We start from the raw sequence: 22,201 nt of genomic DNA, 5'->3' as shown, positions 1-22,201 counted from the left end.
AAACTAAAATTATTGTGGGCTCTTTAGGGACCTCAGTGTGGGTTGGTTAGGTTTTCCTTTTACCGGATACATCCTAGACTTGGAGATGCTGAAACTGAATGTATAATTCATCGCAACACTTTCATTTACAATAGCACTAAATGAGAAGCTAATGAACATCTGTTTCTCCAGAATTAGGCACGTGCTGGGCGCCGGGGTGGCGCAGCCCGTTAAGCACCTCACTCTTGATTTCTACGCAGGTCATGGTCTCCTAGTTGTGAGATCGAGCCTCATGTCAGGCTCCGTACCGAGCGTGGAACCTGCTCCAGATTCTCTCTTTCTGCTTCTTCCCTCACTCGTGTGTGCACGTGCTCTCTCTCTCTCTCTCAAATTAAAAAAAAAAAAAAAAAAGCATGTAGAACTTCTTCTTGTTTGTTACAACAGTATGTTTTATTATTTTTCAAGATATAATGATAAAACAGACTAGTGCGCTTGATAGACTCACAAATCCGTCAAATCTCAGGATTGTAAGGACTTTAAAAGTCCTATTTACCATTGAGGTTATATATTCTCTTTTCTTCGGAGGAAAATCCTTAAGAATCATAGAAATTTCTTTTTTTTTATGAATCATAGAAATTTCTAAGAAACAAAAACCCAACCAGTCTTTTTTATTCGGACTTTTTTTTTTGTAAGACTGACTGAGCAAAACAACATTGTTTTTCTTTTCTTTTTTTTTTGTTTTTTTTTTTTTTGTTTTTTTTTTTGTTTTGTTTTTTGTTTTTTTTTGTTTTTCTTTTCTTACTTTTCTTGCTTGAAGGCATGCTCACAGTCGATCCCACCAGTTGTGTCCAAGCTGTCATATAACCAAAAAAATTACAGTATCAATTAAAAGATTGATAAATTTAACTGCACTAAAAACACTAACTCTGGGCAGCCTAGGTGGCTTAGCAGTTTAGCACTGCTTTCGGCCCAGGGTGTGGTTCTGGAGACCTGGGATCGAGTCCCACGTCGGGCTCCCTGCATGGAGCTGGCTTCCCCCTCGGCCTGTGTCTCTGCCTCTCTCTCTCTCTCTCTCATGAATAAATAAATAAAATCTTAAAAAAAAAAAAAACACTAACTCTACGGCCAGCAACGTCAGAAGGGAAGCCACGAGTAATACCAGTCATAAAGTCGAGAAACAAAGAACGAATGGGGAGATTACCACAAATATAAAGAGCTTCTATAAATGAATTGGGAAAAGACAAAAAAAAAATGCAGTGGGAGAATGGAAGAAGGGCGTAAGTGAGAGTCTAAAAATAAATAAATAAAGGAAGTACAATCCTAACATCATAAAACGTGTGCAGCACCACTCACAGTAATGGAGATGCGAAGTACAGACATAGTGAAATACCCTTTTCCATCCATTAGCTTAGAGGAAATCCAAAAGTCTGGATCACCTGCTCTGCGCCAGGGCCGGGGGGAACCTGGAGCTCAGGCGTGACGGTGAATGTGTAGACTGGGGTAATTCCCAGCAGCACACACCTTCCGTGGAGGGCGATTTGATGCTCTGTCTCCATATTACGAATGACCAACCGATTGGCCTAGTGATCCCGCTTCCGAGTCTTCGTCCCCTTGACATATCTTCCCACGTGGGAGACGAGGCGTGTGGCAGTTCGCTGCGGCATTGTTGGCAGTAGTAGGGAGCACCCTGACCGCCCCGGAGCCTCAGTCTTGCCGTCTGTGAAGTGGCCGCGATGAGGCGATGTTTCATGGAGCGCGGGCGCGGCTTTAGAAGCTCTAAGGTGACAAAGGACGGACCACGGCAGGTCATGTCACATGTGCTGCGGCGCGTAGACACAACAGTGCATGTGCGCCCAGGAGAGAGGGCCCCGTGCTGTTTGGGGTCAGGAAGGCAGCGCAGGAGGGGGGTTCGCAGAGCGGAGATCGCCCGCCTTTGCAGGGATCGCCGCCCTGTTCCGTGGCAGGGGAAGCCCCAGGGCTGCCTTGATGATCTGAGCTGTAACAGCCACTTAATTCTTGTTATTATAATTATGTTATTAGTAATAATAGCTAGTTTAATTATCACGCATTACGGCTCTTCTTCTAACCGTAGCTAACCTTCAGGAGGGCTCGACCCTCGGTCAGGCCTTGCCGTGTTACGTACATTTGCTCCCCTAACCCTCCCACAGCTCAGGGACGCAGCGACTGTGCATCGCCAGTCCTTGTGCAAGGGGAGGACCGAGGGGCTGGGTGATGCGCTCAAAGGCATGTGGCTGGCAGCTGCACCAGCAGGATGCACCTGCCCGCAGTCCTGCCTCATAGCCCGTGCTCCTCACCTGTGGAGCGGGCCTTCGGCTGCTCCCGGCTACAGAGGTGCGTGGGGGCCGGAACGTCTGCTTATCTGTAGGGCCGTTTTTTTAAAAAGATTTATTATTATTATTTATTTATTTGAGAGAGAGCACGAGAGCAGGGGAGGGGCAGCGGGGGACGGAGAGGGAGCCTCAAGCAGACCCTGCTGAGCACGGAGCCTGTGGGTGAGTCTCATTAATATTGTTGAATTCACCTGACGGGACTCGTCGGCGCGGCTGCCTCCCAGCCTGTAACTGTGCCGAGATTTTGAAAAGATTTCCGACGTTCCTGTGACCCATCGTCCCACCCTGGCTGCCGCCTTCTTCCGAGAGCATCTCCGTGCCCGGCCCTCTGCCTTTGCCCCTAATCGACGTTCGAATAACAGATCGCGTTTCACGAGCTGTCACGGGCACGGCACGTTAGTTTGAGTGCAAACACTTCCTAGCCGCTCAGCGAACCGTCAGCTCCCCCGAGACAGCAGACACGGGGTCCGGGGGGCAGCGGCGCCCATGCAGCTCCTAGGCGGGTGAGGCAGACGGACGCGTCGGCAGAATACCGCGGTCGCCGTGGATTCTCTGACACAGGTTAGCATTCCCGCGACTGGCCGGCGCGTCCAATCATCCGAGCACTCCCAGAACCGACCAGCCAACCAGCCAGCCAGCCATGGTGTCTTGGGCCTCACCCCAGGCCAACCGAGTCACAAGTCTCTGGGGGTCGGTCCTGGGAATCTGTATCTTGAACAAATACCCCCTTGAGACGTTTACGATGAAGTTGGGAAGCGCTGTCAGCAGACACAGGCTCCTGCGGGGTCAGCGGGAGAGCTAAGCCCGCCGCCGACGGCAAGACGGGCAGAGGCTCCGTGTTGAGGCCACACGTCCAGGGGTGAGTCCGCAGACTCGCAGGGAAGAGGACATTACGGGGTGACCAGCAAGGCCAGTGCGGGCCCAGAGCTCGGAGGAGGCTGGTTTGTTCTGGACGGTGCACAGGGTTGAAGGCCCAGACGGGAGTAGGTTGTGTAAGAAAAGTGGTCATGGCCCAGGGTGAGGTCTGTGGCCTTCACGTAAGCCAAGGGACTCCGATGGCAAAGGAGAGGCTGACCTACGGGGGGAGAGGCAGCGAGTCCACCCCGAGGGCCGTCGGGCTCTGGTTACCCCGCCACAAGCGTCTCCGGGCTCCCCTGGACTTCTTCGGATCGAGGCAAGAAGCAGCCACTTGGAACGTTGTGAAGAAAACTTGGATGATTTTATTTCCACGGAGGAATATATTTTAGAACAAACTAATATTGAGAAAGGTTTTTAAAGAAAGAATTTTTATCTTTGAATTTTTTTTTTGTTTTTAATTTATGATAGTCACAGAGAGAGAGAGAGAGAGAGAGAGGCGGAGACACAGGCAGAGGGAGGAGCAGGCTCCATGCACTGGGAGCCCGATGTGGGACTTGATCCCGGGTCTCCAGGATCACACCCTGGGCCAAAGGCAGGCGCCAAACCGCTGCGCCACCCAGGGATCCCCTATCTTTGAATTTTTAAAACACGTCACAGAACAATGGCCCCCAGAACCGTAGGTGACAACACCAAGGGAAAACGTCCATAGAGATTCTTAAGAATACGTAAATTGCAGACATAGAAGAATTATAAATACGCAAGAATTCTAGAAATAGGTTCACAGTATTAAAAACTTTTGAAAGTAATGGGAAATCAGTTATAATATAACGAGATCACTGGATATAATGAAAGAAAGAAATGAAGTTGATCCATATAAGCATCTAGCACATGCGAATGTCAGATGTAGCAAAAATAAAATAAAATTAATAGTTAATTTAATCATATCAAAATAGGTAGAAGTCAGAAGAGCTTGTTTGGTCCAGCTGTAACCGATGATCAAACGGAAGCCATCAAAGACAATAGGAATATTACGTATTCTTAAAATACCATTTACTATGCTATAGCACGTGTAATACACGTCATAATCTACGCGATCTGCGATAAAGTAACATCAAAAAAGCAAGTGAAAAAAAAGTATACGACTAATAAAATTTTTACTATGCAAAATACACAAAGAACAAAAATGCATTTTGAAAAAGCGAATGAGGTCGTCGTCCGGATTGTTGATTTGCATGAGAAGAGACAAGTGAACTAATGGCACGCGTGACTTACTGCGTGGAAATGCCTGTTCTTGCCGGTAACTACTCTGGGGGAGAAAACAGTAAAACTGCAAACCCAACAGATTAGTTGGATTATTTGGGAGCAAGTATAGGGTAGCCGGGTACCTGGGCTCTGTCGTCCTGGAAAGTGAATCGGCGACGCATCATGGGAGCTGTGACGCAGTTCACGACTCTACGCGCAGGCGTTTCATTTGGGGTCACAGGCCCCAAGGAGTAATATCAAAGGAAAGACACACGTTGATGATCATTGACCGTTTGAAGCTGCTCGTGCTATTAAGTCATGCAAACGACGTGAGAACCGTGTTTCGAATTCCCGACATTTTCACGCGGCGCCCAAAGCCCCAATATGTGCGATGTCATGAGGTCCTCCCCGGGGTGGCAGCGTGTCGCAGAAGTGACCCAGCTGGGCCTGGGAGCCCCGGGGAGGCAGGGGTGAGACCTGGCCCCACTCAGGAAGCCCGGCTGCTCGGGGTTTGGGGCTTTGGCCGCAGCGTCCGGGTGCAGAGACCGGGTCACCTGGCCGGTGGGCCCCGCTTGCAGGCGGGGAGCTGTGGGGCGCCGGCCGTCCCCACCCCCGTGACACCAGCCCGGTGGCGCCAGGGCCAAGTTCAGAGGGACCGGGAAGCGCCGCTGGGGACGCAGGGCTGTAGAATTCCAAGCACTTGCTCGTCCTTTGTCACAGATACTGTGCAAGTGTCACCCAAGCCTTGGGGCTCAGGGAAATCCCCAACCTGGCGCTGGGTTTCCTGCTTCCTGGTTGCTTGGCCGCCTGCCTTCCAGCGCCTTCCAGCGCCTTCCAGCGCGTTCCCAGGACACAGACCCCACCAGCCCTGCCGGGGCGCCCGGGGACCCTGCCATGGGGCCCTGGCTCCAGTCCCGCAGTGTCAAGGCTGAGGCTTCCTGCCAGCACCCCCCCCCCCCCCGGGGCCCAGGAGCTCTCTGGGCACTCCCCCTGCGCGTTGCCAATGGGACTGAGGGGTGGACCTGGCGGGGCCGTGTGACAAGGTCCCGCAGCAGCAGCAGCGCGCGACGCTGACCTGGGACAAAGGCCACCCTGTGCCGCAAACTAAGGGGTCATGACCCAGCCGGCCGGCTCCCAGCTGGGAGCGGGGGTCTGGGGTACAAAGAGGAGACCTCGAGCTGGTGACTGGTGAGTCCGCCGCGGAACGTGTGTTTCCTGGCCGTGCTTTGGGTGGAAGGGAACAAGAACTGGAGCCGGGCGGTGGCGTGGGGCTACGTGCGCGACTCTTCCCGCAGCAAAGGACCGTCCTGCGCGGGCTCTGACTTGACGCTGAGCCCCAGGTCCCCAGGCCCCAGGCCCCACGCCTGTCACGCTGGGCGATTGAGACGAGCTACCCCATCTCTCCAGGTAGACCAGATGCCACCTGCCCCGGAGCTTGGGTGCCCTGCTGGGTGCTGTGTTTGCCTTGCTCCTTTCTAGAGAAAATCCTTTTATTTAGTCCTTTCAGCAACCGCAGGAGGAGACTGTTCCGGCCCGGGTTACAGAGCGGGGGGCGGAGGCTGTGATGTCACTGACGTGCCCAGGATCCCAGAGCAGGTTTCAAAGCCAGGTTTGCTGGACTCCAGAGCCCATGCTCAGGCCACACGTGCACACGCTGGGGGGAGGGGGGGGCGGATTCTGGGCCGGCGACCTGGGAAAAGGTAGGGATTTTTGCCAAATTCTATTTGGGGACGTAGGAAAGGAGTACACCACCAACTATGCGGTTTGTGCCGAGCGACACTGAGAGAGAAGGCAGGTGCCAAGGGGGTCTGCGTGCTCGGTTTACACCTGCAGGGACGCAAACATTTTCTTTCTTCACCACGGACTGCGTTTTCCATAGAGAGAATTCTTTTCCTGACAGCCACTGTCTTTCCCTGGCTTCGAGCCCCATATGGTCTCTCGGAGGGAGTAAAGGTTTCAGCAAAGCAAAGTTTTTGGCTGCCCCGCCCCTTTGCAGTTCAAATATCATTCAAAACATCTATTTTGTTTGCCTTTTGGAGAGAATCAAGGGTAAATATAAGATAAATAAGAAACCAAGTGCTCTCTGCAGAACCAAAAAGCCCAGGACCCGGCCGTCTGAAAAGACTGTGTTTGTTTAAACACTGCCGGAAAAAAAATAATAAACACTGCTGGAATGGGAGATACCCCGTATGAGCACCTGTGATGAAGACTCCACTAATAAAAAAAAACCCAAAAGGTTCAGAGGCGAACTCTTAGACACTAAAGGAGAAGCTCCTTCTGCCGGATTCCGACCTGGTTTTGAACACCAAGCGCTTGGTTGGGGACGCAGTTTACAAGATCTTCACAAAGTTTCCATAGATTAACAAAGTTTAGGGTTTATTCTGGATCACTGCCTGTAGGGAGGGGGGAAAAAAAAAGAAGAAAACAGCCAAAAGAGGCGGGGAAAGAAAGACCTTTGTGGACAAATTAAGCTCCGGGCGGTGCTCATGTGCACAGGTGGGCGGCCACACCTGGCGTCAGGTATGAGTGGGACCCGAGGCCTGTCTCTTGAGCGAGAGAATTCCAGCACTTGAGTCTGGGTGTGTATCCCCTTGTTGGCTTACTCTTTTCTTTTTTTTTTTTTTTTAAGATTTTATTTATTAATTCATGAGAGACACAGAGAGAGAGGCAGAGACACAGGCGGAGGGGGAAGCAGGCTCCATGCAGGAAGCCGCCGCGGGACTCGATCCCGGGACCCCGGGGTCACGGCCTGGGCCACCCAGGCATCCCTGGCTTACTTTTTTTTTTAACGGCTCTATTTTTTGGTGTTTGGTAAAATTTACATATAACCCAAAGCCCATCGTGGGTGTACATGTTCGGTGAGATCGAACCAAAGCAAACAGTGCGTGTTTTTTTTAATTGAACTGAATTTTAATTTATAAAATTTAAAACTCTCCACAAGTATTGACCATGGGAAAATACAGAAAATCAGGTTAAGAAAATAAATAGGTAAGGGAAACTCGCATTACTGCCTTTAAGTCTAAGAAGGTCTCTTATGGGGATGCTCAACAGTTGCAGTTCGGGTTCAGAGGGAACCAAGCGAGAGGATATGTACTTCAAGCAGACGAGATTGTGGGCGGAGTATAAGGAGACTGTTCATTGCTCGTGGATACAGGCAGCTTAAGGACAGTTGCCCACAGAGCTGAAGAATGAAGTTTTTGCAAAGCACTGCTCTGCTCGTCCCGCTGGGAAGGGATCCTTGAGGCCCGTTGCTGCTGTACCAAGGCAAATGTAGGCAAACAAGAAGCATTCTTCCGAGATCAGGGCAGATTCCCCAATGCCAGGAGCAATGTCGCCGTGGGGATATTCTCCCAAGGACCCCCAAGGACAAGTGCGCTTCTGACCGGGCCGGGTGTGCGTGCGGGCGCGTGTCACCTGTTTCCCCGTGGATGGTTACTTGGCGAGGCGCAGTTTTTGTGCAAATAAAGTTGTATGTGTCTTTTTGCGGATACGTGTTTTCCCTGGAGTAAAGGCCTGCGCGTGCGCTCGCCGAGTCATTGGGGACGTAAGTATTTAGCTTTAGAAGAGACCGCCAGCTTCTCCCCGGGATGGTTGTCCCCCTGATACCGCTGCCGTCACCGCGAGCGCGGGTCCTCGCTGCCATGGTTCCCGGGGCGTCCCGCGCGGGTCTCACCTGGCTCTCTCCCGCGTGCTTGCCCACCGCTGCCCTCCCTGGGGCTGTTTTCCAGCAGCATCCGCAGGATTTGGGCAAGAGCAGCACCTACGGAGACGAGGACCGGCCGAGCTGCGCACCTGTGAATGGCCCCAAACCAGGGCTCTCGCAGCGCCTCAGTGGCCGTCTCCCCCAAGGTCTACGCTCAGGGGGTCATGCTGCGTGTTCTAAGGGCAGCGTCTTTTCCTAATTAATACTTGTCACTCTGGGCGCCAGTCCTAGGAGAGGAGTTCCGGCGAGGGATGACTGTTCGTGCCACCTGTCGTTTGATCGTTTCGTCACATGTCTACGTATTGCATTGTTTCATTGACACGATCCTGGGCTTGGTCTTGTTCCGTAGGGAAGCCAGCAGAAATCCACCAACGTCGTCTATCAGGCGCACCACGTGAGCAGGAACAAGCGAGGACAGGTGGTCGGCACCAGGGGCGGATTCCGAGGATGCACGGTGTGGCTGACGGGTATGCCGTGTTGGTTTATAGATTTTTTTTTTTTTAATTGAAAATTGGTGTGTGACATGCGATTCTAAGGAACTTCGGGTAACATGTTGCACATAGGACGTGTTTGTTTCAACGTCGGGACGAGGCTGAGGGCAGGGGTAAGGAGCCCGGGCTCTGGCGCCAGTGGGAGGAAGGCCCAAGGCGAAGGCTCAGAGCTCGTCTCCCTCTTTGGCAAGAAAAGGGGCGTTGATGACGGCACCTCCCCTTTGGCTCTGGGGGATCCCGGGATCCTCATGCTTGTGCCCAAACCCACGTACTGGCCATCGTGGGGCCTTCCTAATTTGACAGCAAGCGTTTGGCCGTGTGTGAGGTTTGGGATGTTTAGAGATACTCTCTATTGTTCTCTGATGTCTTTACGTGGTCGGAGACTATTTCTCTTAATATTAAACAACAACAGAGCCTGCGAACGGAAGGATCGCCCCTGTAACGACACGTCCTTCATTCCCACGCATGCGGCCAAGTGACTCTCCCCCGCCCTGTGTTTTCAGAGCCTCAGGACGTCAAAGCCAAGGCTTAGTGACCCTAACCCTCAGCACAAGGTGCAGGGGTTGGTCCGAGGGCCTAGCAGTCGTAGACGCGGTGTTTCACTTAGACGCAAGGGTGTTGACCAAGGTCCTGAGGTCGGCTGCGTCTACTGCCCGCCCGCGAGTGCTGGTCTGGCGGGCGCCTGGGCCGCTCCATCCGTTAAGCCACCGACTCTCCATTTCGGCTCAGGTCCTGACCGCGGGGTCGTGAGGCCCGGCTCTTGTCTCTCCCCCTCCCTCTCTCCCTCCTCTGCCTCTCTCTCCTCTCTCTCTCTCTCTCTCAAATAAATACATCTTAGAAAAACCAACCCAAACCCCAAATGCTGATTTATCCAACCTGAGGGGGATGCTGAAGCCAGTGACAGGCTGGCGCCCGCCTCACCCACCCCTGCTACTCCGTCTTTCCTGTTCCCGTCTCCACCTGCCTCCTTCTTTTTTGGGTTTTTCCTGGTGCCTGAGGCACCTGCCTTTGGCCTCTGGGTTTCACACCCGCGGCACGACACCCTCTCCCAGCTGGCAGGCTGGGGACCACGGCGGGCGAGAAGCTTGCCGTATTCCAGAAGGCAGCGCTCCCCCGTCACGGTTCCTGGCCCCCCCTCCCCAGGCCTGCCCAAGAGCCTTGCCAAGGGGCAGCAGGTACCACGGCTGCGTTCCAGACGCTGCCCTCCTGTTACGTGTGTGTCTCATGCGTTTGCCCAATTTTTGTGTCGAGACGTACACACGGGGGCCGCTCCATAGAGTGTGGAACAGCCTCGAAAACAAAGAGGTAACTGGTGGAAGAGAAAAAGAACACCCTAGAGGATGGACGTCCCTGTCTTTCCTTACTCTTCAAACACCACCACCGTCTTTTCCCACTTTATTCTCTGCTCTTATGTCCCGGAGATCGGGCTACGGAGCAGGGTGACCGGGAGAAACCGAACGCTTCGAGTCCAGGGACGCAGTTTAGAGCCCGAGCTCCACGCGCACGGGCTGTGCGACGTCGGACAAGCCGGCTGAGCTGCCTACGCCGCAGTCTTCCCGCCCGTAAGCCGAGCTGGGTGTAGTGGCCGCCCCTGGGGATGGAGGCGCAACGAGAGGAGAGAGGCGCCCGCGCCGAGCCAGTGCACGCGTCTGCCGACGGCCTGGTGTCATCCAGTCCCTGCAATTCAGCTCTGAGGTTCCAGACCCGAAGCAAAATTGAAGATCTCTATTAGTTCCCTCATTTCCCAGTGCGAGAGGACATGCCGGGGCTTCGGGAGCCCCATTTCTTCTCCCCCAAGAGGCCTTTATACCCTCACGTCCGTGTTCAAATGAAACTCGGTGACACGAATAACCTAAGAGTGCGTCGGACGGTGACTCCCACGGAGGACGGCGCAGCCCCGAGCCCTTTCCTCTCCTGGGTCCTCGAGGGCCGCGGCCGGGGAGCAGAACGCACGCCGTGGAGACTGTTTGCTCGCCCCCCATATGTCCCCTTTCCTTCCAAGTCGCTTTTTTAAGTTTATCTGGTTCTTTTTTTCCAGCCATCTCTGCGCCCAGCCTGGGGCTCAAACTCACAACCCCAAGATCGGGAGTCGCACACTCCAGCGACTGAGCCCGCCAGGCGCCCCTCTTTCCGAGTCTTCGTTCCCCTCTGTCCTTCGTCCCTGCTTCTCTGTCTCTCTTTCTCTCTCTCTATTTGGCCTTTTCCCTCCTTCCTGCACCCTCTGCACCTTCTCCGCGCCCCCCTACCTTTTCCTCTCCCGCGCCTGGGGGCTGCCTGACGGTGGCTTGGCACAATGCTACATTTTCCAGGTCCAGAGGTCTTTGGGGTGACTGGGTTTCTGCAGAGCTCCCTTCCTCCCCATGATTTCCCTCCTACAGAAATTATAAAGTGCGTCCCCCGCCAGTGTGCTTTGAAACCACGGTTTCGAAGAAAACCGCACGGCAACTCTGTTCTCATGGAGAGACCCCGGACACCTAAGCGTGTAGGGCAGCTCGAAACATGCCCGCAGCCCGGCTCGGGGGTCAGTCTTCATGTTTTGAGGGTCATTTTGGAAAAATCTTGAAGCCAAAGAGCCCTGATGCCAGATGGTTGTTTGGCAGCCTCCCTAAGGAAGGTGGCCTCCCAGCCTCCCGGGCTGGCCGTCCCTCCGTTCCAGCTGGTGGCTGTCGGGACAGGGACACGAGAACATGGTCACCCGATCTGGCTTTTTTTTCCGTCTGGATCTGCACGCACCATGTTCTAATCTTTAAAAACACTCTGCAGGCAAAATACGACGCACCAAGAACCATGTGTAGCCCCCCCCCGCCCCCGGGCCCCCTACTTGGGAACCCCACTTGCTCTGAAATGCTGTTAATTCTCGTAGGCGACAGATGGTTATTTCAACGTTCAAAAAAAAAAAATGCAAGTACGTGATGCGTAGTGAACTATGCTCTTTCTAGATCTTGGTGGGTTTTGACCTGAGGTCCAATGATTATAATGAACAGGTCTCTCTGGTGCTGGAAAAACCACAATAAGTTTTGCCCTGGAAGAGTACCTGGTGTCCCACGCCATCCCGTGCTACTCCCTCGATGGGGACAACGTCCGGCACGGCCTTAACAAAAACCTCGGATTCTCCCCCGGGGACAGAGAGGAGAACATCCGCCGGATTGCCGAGGTGGCCAAGCTGTTTGCTGATGCTGGTCTGGTCTGCATCACCAGCTTCATTTCTCCTTTCGCGAAGGTACCGTGATTGGCGACGCCGCCGAGCCCTGCGCTCGGTGCCAGGGGCTGGGGGGACCCCGGGGCCGCCGTATTTTCAATTTCCCCTGCCTGTTCTTTTCCCGCTGCCTCATTTCCTCTACTTAACGTTGCTTATGTAAAGAGCGGATGCCAGATGCCAGGGCAGCTGACGCGAACCCTCCCCCGCCGCCGGCCGACGCACAGCTGGCCCGGCTTAGAGGGAGGACGCTCAGCAAGGCCCGCCGAGGGCCCTGTGGTCGCCCGTGTCCCGTGTCCCGGGAGGCAGAGGCTCAGCTCGCTGCAGGGACCGGCCGTTCGCGGTCTGAGCACCAGGTCGCACGGGCTGCACGGACGCCCTTGTCCGGAAACCGCACTTGGGGGACCCCAGTCAGACGCCACAGGCTCCGAACCCGCCCTCTGAATGAGATGCTCAGGTCGCCAGGCCCGTCCTTTCGCAGATTCTTCTCCGCGGGTTCCTCCGACGGCCCTTGGAGGCCCGTGCTCCCCGGAGGCCGACCCGGACGTCGCGCGGCCCAGGCTCCTGCCCGCCCGCAGAGCACCAGTGCCGGGGGCTCCCCAGGGCCGTCGGGCGCCACGGATTCCACGGCCAAACCCCTGCCTTACCTCCCCCTCGCGTGTCTTCCAGGACCGTGAGAACGCCCGCAAAATCCACGAATCGGCAGGGCTGCCGTTCTTTGAAATATTCGTCGATGCGCCTCTAAACATCTGTGAGAGCAGAGACGTGAAAGGCCTCTACAAACGGGCCCGCGCCGGAGAGATCAAAGGTAGGAGCGCCAGGCCGCAGGCCCCCCCCGCCTCGGGCCGTCCCCCGGGAACCCGCCCGAAGCCTCGGAGACCCTTCTCCCAAACCGCATCCAGCGCACACGACTGTTTAGGGGGCCCCCGAGTAGTCGATACGGCCACGGGCGCAGCAGCACGTGGCTTGTGTTCTCCCACAACTGTCCCCTCGGCCGCGAGCAACAAACTTCAGACCTCCGAGCTCGGTGTCTATACACGAGTGTGCGTCGAGGGGTTTTTTGCTTCTTCTTGTCTCCCTTTGGGGTTCTGATCAGCTGCAGGGGGCTTGGACCTCATAATTTTGGGCTTTCTATATTGAAGACCCAGCTGTGAATATACACACACGCGCATAAATATGTATATAATACTCTTATTTTTCACTCTATTTGTTTCTTTATCTGTGGCCAGAGGTCAAGGGTGGCCAGTGATCCTTTCTGGTCTAATCTAAATTCTCAGTGTAATGTATCATTCCAAGTGGGTTAGGCCTCGCTGTGTAAAATGACTGTTCTATGGGCAGCCCCGGGGGACTCCGGGGTTTAGCGCCGCCTTCAGCTCAGGATCCTGGAGCCCCGGGGTCGAGTCCCACATCCGGCTCCCTGCATGGAGCCTGCGTCTCCCTCTGCCTGTGTCTCTGCCTCTCTCTCTCTGCCTCTCATGAATGAATAAAGAAAATCTTAAAAAAAAAAAAAAAAAAAAAAAGACTGTTCTGTTGGTGCCAATGTGGTTTTTGCCCCTGTGCCTTGCAGGGTTTACGGGTATTGATTCTGATTATGAGAAACCCGAAACTCCCGAGCTTGTGCTTAAAACCAACCTGTCCTCAGTGAGTGACTGTGTCCAGCAGGTGGTGGAGCTCCTGCAAGAGCAGGTGGGTGGACCCTCTCTCTCTCTCTCTCTCTCTCTCTCTAATTGAATAAAGCCATGAAAGATCATTCATTTCCCAAAGCAGTCTTTTCGCAGTTTCCCTTTCAAGTTGTTGCCGATTCTGCTTCATTTCAGAACATCGTACCCCACACTGTAATGAAAGGCATCCATGAACTCTTCGTGCCTGAAAACAAGCTTGACCAGGTCCGAGCTGAGGCCGAGGCGCTGCCTTCCCTAGCAATTACCAAGGTAGGACGCTGCAGGCCGGCCGCGGGCGAACCCGGCCCCGCATCCCTCATCATAGTCCGTCTCTTGATACTAAAGTGACTCTTGATAATAAGGAAGGTACAGATGAAGGAAATGCAACGTCCCTAAGAAAAACACTTCATCTTTGCCTTTTTTTCTTTTAAAGATTTTATTCATTCATTTATGAGACACAGAGAGAGAAGCAGAGACCCAGGCAGAGGGAGAAGCAGGCTCCCTGCGGGGAGCCCGATGCGGGACTCGATCCCGGGACCCCGGGGTCACGCCCTGAGCCCAAGGCAGACAGACGCTCAACCCCGGAGCCCCCCAGGCGCCCCCCTTTCCCCCACTCCCTTTTTTTTTAGAACCTCTTTCCCAGCAAATCTCTCACCAAGAGCTGCCACAAGGTCGCCGACCGATGCCATGGGCAGAGGCAGGCTGGGAAGGTAACTTGGCATCTTCGGTCATGCCAACCGGCAGGCACCGGGCAGTATTGATTTGTTGGTGCCGCTGAGAGAAGTTTGTCCAGAGTGCAAGTAAAAAACAAAAAGAAAGAAAAGAAAAGTGTGTTTTTGGACGATCCAGGAGGAATTTGGAGAAAACAAAGAGCCACCCTGATCTAAAGTGATATGAATCTTTTTCTACTCTGCAAATCCCACTCTTTCCTGATGGGGTGGGGGGGAGCATAGTCCGGCCAAAGGACAAGGTGTGGACCGCTTTGGTCACATTGGTTTCACTGCCCAGACCGTGTAGGATGCAGCCCCAGCAAGTGCACAGCAGCTGCCTTTGCCTGTTTGTGGGTCAGGACTCGTTGGTCCCTACCAAGCGGTCAGATCTTCCCCAGTGACTTTTTGTTGATCCCTCATAAACCCCGGACATTTTTATGAGACGCGAAGTAAGCTGGGAACCTGTGTCAGCTCATTCATACTCTAATAAGTCATGACATTTATAAGCAGAGCCCCCCGACCCTACAAAATACGTGCTGAGTGCTCCAATGCTCCGGGCAAATGAGCAACACGTAATTATAATCCCAGTGCTGGGAGTTGCAATCAAATGGGCTGCAAGGTACAAAAGGAGCTCAAATATTCTAATAATTTGGGGGCGGGGGGTCTCGAGGTGGCAGGAAATGTCCTCAGAGCAGTGACCCATGCTTCGGGGCCTAAAGGAGGACTAGGAATTTTCAGGTGGGAGGAGGTGGAAATCTCTAAAATGAGCCAGCGGGCCAGAGCCTGAAGGGCTTTCAGTGTCATGCTAAGAATTTTGGACCTTGAGAGTCAGTGATTTCCCAATTTCAACTAACTAGTACATTTGGTGAAAATATGTGGCCAGACCGGAATTTTTGTAGGGAAAAAAAAGGGAAAGAAGGAACAGCAAATGTTAACCCGGTTGCACATGATAAGGACGTGTGCGCCCTGGGGTGTTCAGGTGGGTCACCCCAACCTTCCATCACCACTCTGCAGGAGGAAGGTTCTGGACTCCAGCCTACCCGCCTCCCCCACCCCAGATCCTGGGTCAGCCTCAAAGCGGAGCTGCCTTCCTTGTCCTGACGGCAGAATGAGAGGGGCCTGCCCTGGGGCCAGGAGGCGGAGGAACAGGGCGCGTGGAAACGTTCACCGGCTTTTGTGTTTTGCAGCTGGATCTTCAGTGGGTCCAGGTGTTGAGCGAAGGCTGGGCCACTCCCCTCCGGGGGTTCATGCGGGAGAAGGAGTACCTGCAGGCCATCCACTTCGACACCCTGCTGGACGGTACGGGCTTTGCCGATTCGTTTCTTCCTCCTCGTTATTAGAGGAAAAAATTGGTGATCGGCAGCGTTCGCGGGAACAGGAAATGTTCATTTTTGGTATCGATTCTTGGTTCACAGTCTTACTGTGGGGATCCTTAGAGGGCTTGGGGTGGTCTGATTCCATCATGTGTAGGGTCCACCGTTAGGAATGCAAAAAAAAGTGTTTTTTTTTTTGTTAGCCTCTAAGGATTATTGACTACGTGAAAGTAAGGATCCGAAAACCAAGGGTTCATGGCAGGCCAAGCCAGGGGGTCCCGTCCGTCCTGCTCCACTTGCTCGGAGCCGGGGGAGGGGGGTGGAGGGGGGTGGCCAGGAGCCCTCTGCACTGTGGGGCGGCCGGGCAGCCGGGGCAAGGACCTTGGGGCCCGGGTCCTTCAGTGGGCACGTGAGAGGGGCTGCACCCCCGGGCCATGCGGGGGCCCCGAGTCCTGGGCCCGGCCTGTGGTCGCCTCCTCCCCGCACCCTGAGCTCGTCAAGCGGGGCCCACGCATTGGGAGCCCCCGCGGGTGGTGGCCCGGCGGCACCGAGCCTGTGACACTCGGCCGGGCTCCAGGCAGGTCCCGGCCCCGTGTCGCCGCCCCCAGCTGAGGCCCCGCGGCCGCTCCCCCTCTGGCCGGCCTCCCCGGGGCCCGCCCGCCGCCGCGTGAGGATGTTGGGGCGCTGGGCCTGCGAGCCCCACGCTTGCCTGCTGGGCCGGGACCACACGCAGGCGGCCTCGCGTCCCTTCCTGAGCTGCGAGCGGCCACCGCGCGCCGGAGCAGACAGCCGCACCTCGGGCCCCGGACTCCCGGCTCCTGGCGGGGACGCTCGGCTGGGGTCAGCTGTCTGGGACCCGACTCTGCAGCCCCGGGGGCCCTGAGGATGCGCAAGCCCCCCCCCCGCCGTCCCAAAGCCGCCCCCACCCCTCTGTACCCCAAGTAACGGAAACCGACACCGGGGAGGCACCGTTCTGCGCTCGGCCGTGTGTCCGTCTGTCTGTGCAGAGGCAGGACATTGTGGCGGGGACTCGAGCAGCTCCGGAGCCCAGTGAGGTGGCGGCCCTGGGCCCTGCCCCGAGTGACAGCTGTGCCTATGACCCCGACGGTCCCGTAGTAGAGGTTCCCTGTGTCAGCAGACTGGCCCTGCACACCGGACGGCCCGTGTTCTGAGCCCCGGTACAGGGTTCTTCTCCCCACATCAGTCATCGTCCGGCCTTTTAAAAAAACATGTGGTTTATTTATCTGGGGGGCGGCGGAGAGAGACGGAGAGAGAGTCGCGAGCAGACGCCGCTGAGCCTGGAGCCTGACGCGGGTCTCGGTCCCAGGACCCTGAGATCATGATCTGAGCCGACACCAAGAGTCGGGCGCTCCACCCGCGGAGCCACCCAGGTCCCCTTAGCCTCTTTGTTAAAAAGCGAAATAATTTGTCATGTCAGTGAGATCTGCAGCGATGCATGCGCGCAACTGGATGAAGATGGGCTCCTCCGGGAGGGGTGGCGCGGCCCGGCTCCCACCCGCACGGCGGCCCTGCCTGGGGGCACCTGGAGGGACCGCCCGTCCCACCGCACGACAGTCCCAGCGGCTCCCTGGAGGCTTCTGCGCTGTGTGGACACAGTTAAAGTCCAAAAAAAGTGATATTTGTGTATCTCAGAAGGTCGAGTGAGCTCTCATTCATTCATAGGGATATCATTTAACTTTAATCAGTTCATGGAAGTTTGAGTTGCCGCGGACTGAAAATCTGGTTTCTGGGGCCACAGACATGTAGCCGGCGTCATCTGCCGTCAAACAGTTGCACATTTCTTGATCACCTGCAATCGGCAGGCAGCGTCTCTTTTCAAATTTGGCCCGGGTCTCCCAAAAAGACTTTGTTGGTTTTAATTTTCTCAAAAGTTCCCCTGAAGTTAAAAAGCAAAACAAAGAAGAGCCAAAAAAAAAAAAAAAAAAAAAAAGGCTACTTAATCCAAAAGGAAAAGAAAAAAAACATTTTTTTTAAGTGTTTCTGACGATTACACGAGGTTAGTCCCAATGTCACCCAAGGACCTACTTTCATGTTGGTTCATTTCACCACCTTGCTTTCCACTGGACAGATAGTTGGAGGCTGTCACCCATCTTCCAGCCGTGAATATCTCATCTAGATGGAAAATGGAACCTCAAACTCACGTTCTTGACGGGTGGCATCCAAGCAGAGTCACAACACCGAGGCCTCACGAGACCTGACCATTTGGTGTTTTTTTTTTTTTTTTTTTTTTTTTTATGATAGTCACAGAGAGAGAGAGAGGCAGAGACATAGGCGGAGGGAGAAGCAGGCTCCATGCACCGGGAGCCCGATGTGGGATTCGATCCCGAGTCTCCAGGATCGCGCCCTGGGCCAAAGGCAGGCGCTAAACCGCTGCGCCACCCAGGGATCCCCGAGACCTGACCATTTGACGAGAAGTCGCCCCCAGCGCTGACTTCCCATATCCACCACCGCCATTTATTCAGCCCCAATGTGTTCTGACCCCAGCGTTGGACGCAGGGTCACATTCAATCCAGATAGCACTACTTTGAGGATATTAGTAACTCACGTGAAGCCTGGATTCAAATCCAAGCTATTCTGGTTCCAGTTTCTGTACTTGCTCTGCGAGGTTTACTTCCATGTCCTCTAAAACGTCTGGGATTTTTTTTTAAAAAAGATTTTATTTACTTATTCATGAGAGACACAGAGAGAGAGAGAGAGAGAGAGGCAGAGACCCAGGCAGAGGGAGAAGCAGGCTCCACGCAGGGAGCCCGACATGGGACTTGATCCCGGGACTCCAGGATCACGCCCTGGGCCGGAGGCAGATGTGCAACCACTGAGCCACCCGGGCGTCCCACGTCTGGGATTCTAGAACGTTCCAGTAGCAGTTAGCTTCTTCACCTGCCAGGGCCTGGTTTGGGACCCCTGAACAGTAGTCGTAGCATCACGTATGTGTGAGAGACGACTCTTCGCTGAAGCTGGAGGTGCTACTGACATGTGTTATAATTATTTTAAAACAGATAATCATCAGAGTCATGCTTCTGGATTGCCCTGAGCAACATTCGGTACAAATTCTGGTTTCACTAGTTTTTTGCTGTCGTATATTCTTTAGAGCAGTAGCAAGGAGCCCGGGACATCTTATACGTCGTATGCGGGGCGTGTTGTAGTAGGAATCTGTTCTCTGACATTGTTGCTTTAAGATCATCTCGGTGGAGAGCTGAAAACATGTTTCTTGTGTTTGTGTCTCTCTAGGCATGGCCCTTCCTGGTATGTACTTCAACTTTCCAAGTAGTTAAATCATTATAATGAGATACTTACATTAATTGGAAATGGTTAACAACATAATTAAAAAAAAAAATCCAAATGAATCAGTTGAAATTGTTAACAGTTCATGATCCATCAGTTATAATTGAATAATAATGCCAAATTCTTCTGTTAGAGTCCAAATAACAGGAAACTTCTGGATCAGATGCAGCTGTTGTTTATAATGTCGTATTTGGCTGACAAAGTAAACTCGTTTCTAAATTATTGTTGTACATTCTGTCCCTGAGACTTAAAAAAAAAAATGCATGATCCTTTCTGCTAATTACTTCTGCTGAGTGTTGGTCCTCAGTTCGCAAATCTGGATTTTTTTTTTCCCTATTGCATTTATAAGACATTTTTAATTGTCAAAGGATAAATTAATTGATTTTAGGTGCAATTTAAACGGAGGCACCTGGCTGGATTGTGCTTGGTTTGATTATGCATGAATTTGATTTCAGGCTATGATGATTGATAGTTATAGAACCGAGAATAAACATACGCACATACATAAACTTCTACATCTTACCAGATGGAAAGGTGGAGTTCTGAAGGTATCGTTTATCGCTGGTGTTGTTTTCATCATTCCTGTTTTCCTTTTAAAAAGCCTAGTTAAGGGATCCCTGGGTGGCGCAGCAGTTTGGCGCCTGCCTTTGGCCCAGGGCGCGATCCTGGAGACCCGGGATCGAATCCCACGTCGGGCTTCTGGTGCATGGAGCCTGCTTCTCCCTCTGCCTGTGTCTCTGCCTCTCTCTCTCTCTGTAACTATCATAAATAAATAAAAATTAAAAAAAAAAGCCTAGTTAAGCTCAAAGCCATGATGAGACCCCACCTCCCACCTGCCATAATGGCTAAAATTAACACCACAAGACGACAGGTGTTGGCGAGGATGGGGAGAAGGGGGACCCCCTGCACTGCTGATGGGAATGCAGACGGGGGCAGCCACTCTGGAAAACAGTGTGGAGGGTCCTCAAAAAGTTAAAAATAGAGCTGCTCTAGGACCCAGCAATCGGACTGCTGGGGATTTACCCCAAAGATACGAAGGTACGGACTCAAAGGGGCACGTGCGGCCCGGTGTTTACAGCGGCTTTATCTACAACAGCCGAGCTGTGGGAACAGCCCAAGTGTCTGTTGACTGATGAGTGGACAGAGAAGATGCGGTGTACACACATCATATATAATGGAATATAAAAAAAAAACCATAAAAAAGCCATAAAAAAGAACGAGATCTCGCCATTCGCAATGACATAGGTGGATCTCGAGAGTACAATGCCAAGTGGAATAAGTCAGAGAAAGACAAATACTGTACAATTTCACTCCTGTGTGGAATTTAAGATACAAAACAGATGAACACGGGGGCGGGGGAACAAGGGGGAGGCAAACCGTAAGAGACTCTTGACGATAGAGAACAGACTGAGGGTTGTTGGAGGCGAGTGGGCAGGGGACAGGCGGGTGAGGGATGGGGATTGGGGGACACACTTGTGATGAGCACTGGCGGTTGTGCGTAAGGGATGAATCACTGAATTCTACTCCTGCAACAAAAAAAAAAAAAAAAAAGGAAGGCCCAGTTGTGCTTTTTCCTGAGGACCCAGAATGCTGGTTTACTTACGATCCTTTTTTTTTTTTTTTTTTTTTTTTTACTTACGATCCTTTTAGAGCAAGATACTTAGCGTAGAGGGGGGAGGAGTGTGATCACTCTCCCAAGTCAATGCGGGAACTTTAGTAAATCAGCCTTACATGGTTTTCCCTCCTCCGTGTTTTCTGACTGACGGGTCCCGACTGCAGCTGAGCTAGCAAGGGCTGTGATCCCCCGGGGAGTGTTCTCAGCGCCGCGTAAGAGGTGATGCTGAGCCGGGACCACAGTAGACTGACAACGCCGGCAGGACCGCTGGCCTGGGGTCCTCTCTGCTAGTGTTCGTTGTCTGAGTTTTGTTTTCTCTTTCAGGACAGGTGTGTCGGTAGCACAATTAGAGCCTAAAGAGATAATATAAGAGACTTGCCAATGTTCTTACAAGGTTCATTTCCAAGAAAGACTAGAAGGTTTTTGTCTGGGTTTGTTGGCCAGCCTTTAGTTTTGTGTAATTGGCTTCTTAAAGTCATCACACTCTCCGGTGTGTTGAGGTCAGGACCACGCTTTCAAAAGGGAACTCAGAAGGGAGATGCCCCTTCCTCATCCCCCAAATTAGATCACTCCCTGAAGCCACCTCCGCGACTTGAAACTCAGCCCACTTAGCACAAATGCCCCGTCTCTTGCGTTGAGGAGCATCTCAGGCACTTGTCATCCCAGACTCTCGAGAAGTTGGTGTGGCCAACGCAGCCGTGTGGGGTTGAGGGCTTCCTGCCCTTTGCAGGGAAGGTTTGGGATGGACGCTGTGCGCACCCTTCAAGCACAGCACACCTGGCATCCCATGGTCACTGGTCACCCGGCTCTTCCTACAGATGGGGTGATCAACATGAGCATCCCCATCGTACTGCCCGTGTCTGCGGACGACAAGACGCGGCTGGAGGGGTGCAGTGAGTTTGTCCTGACGTACGAGGGACGGCGAGTGGCTATCTTACGGGACCCCGAGTTCTACGAACACAGGAAGGAGGAGCGGTGTTCCCGCGTGTGGGGGACGATGTGTGCGAAACACCCGCATATCAAGGTAGGCGGCAAGACCCGTGGGAGGGCTTTCTTGGTCTCTTTCCTTTTTATCCCATCACGAGGGCCTGGGAAAGGCCGGGGTCAGGTGGAGGCCTGGCAGCCCTTGCCTTCGGAGATCTTTTTAGAAAGGGGTAGAGGTGCGTTTCCGTCTGAGGGCCGCTCTGAACGACCCGCTGGGTCGCCAGATGCTGCCAGGCTGGCTCCCTCAGTGGGAGGGACACAGCTGCCCCGGGTGGGTGACTTGGTCTGGCGTCTTGAGTAAAGACCAGAAATCAGATCCACGGCTGTGCCCCCAAACCGGAGCTTGCCGTGCTCTCCGTCTCGAAAATTCACTGGGGCATGGGTCCGGCCAACAGCCCGAAAGAGACTCAAGCGCGTGCTCTGTGGCCAGTTGCGGGGGTCGGTGACATCCCTTCAGTAAACGAAAATCAGCGCGGATAGTGGCCGAGTTTCGGGGGGAAATAGCACATTTTCATCGGTGGATGTTTAAGATCCTAACCCTCTGGTGGGGATCGTTTTGAGTCTGTCCTGCCCAAAGGCAAACTCGGCGAAACCTCCTCCTGACTTCTGCTCGGTGGGGGTGGAGGTGGGGGTGGGACTATCGTGGGCTGCTGGGCGCACCTCATTTCCCATAAAGGAAAGTTTGTGACACTGAAGGGAAAAGCCGTCCCCCACCCCAGAGCAGAGCCGGAGGGTGGAACCGTTACGAGCCACGTCCAAGGAGGCGCCAGAGTCCGCGTGACTCCAGGACCTCTT

At 53.6% G+C, this 22,201-nt stretch overlaps 1 protein-coding gene across 2 annotated transcripts in view; it reads left to right on the top strand.

The window, feature by feature from the left end:
• Positions 1-22,201, top strand: part of PAPSS2 (3'-phosphoadenosine 5'-phosphosulfate synthase 2) — a 48,842-nt gene that overhangs the window by 20,823 nt on the left and 5,818 nt on the right. The window contains exons 2-9 of one of the 2 annotated variants that reach the window (XM_072803716.1): positions 8,483-8,600; positions 11,609-11,844; positions 12,490-12,628; positions 13,388-13,506; positions 13,638-13,751; positions 15,379-15,490; positions 18,754-18,768; positions 21,241-21,446. In XM_072803716.1, coding sequence (XP_072659817.1) covers positions 8,483-8,600; positions 11,609-11,844; positions 12,490-12,628; positions 13,388-13,506; positions 13,638-13,751; positions 15,379-15,490; positions 18,754-18,768; positions 21,241-21,446 — 1,059 coding nt within the window. The remainder of the gene's footprint in view (positions 1-8,482; positions 8,601-11,608; positions 11,845-12,489; positions 12,629-13,387; positions 13,507-13,637; positions 13,752-15,378; positions 15,491-18,753; positions 18,769-21,240; positions 21,447-22,201) is intronic. The other variant, XM_072803717.1, reaches the window with a different exon arrangement.

Source organism: Canis lupus, chromosome 27, assembly GCF_048164855.1.
Source record: "Canis lupus baileyi chromosome 27, mCanLup2.hap1, whole genome shotgun sequence".
Classification (NCBI taxonomy): domain Eukaryota; kingdom Metazoa; phylum Chordata; class Mammalia; order Carnivora; family Canidae; genus Canis; species Canis lupus.
This window is presented reverse-complemented; position numbering and strand designations above follow the sequence as displayed.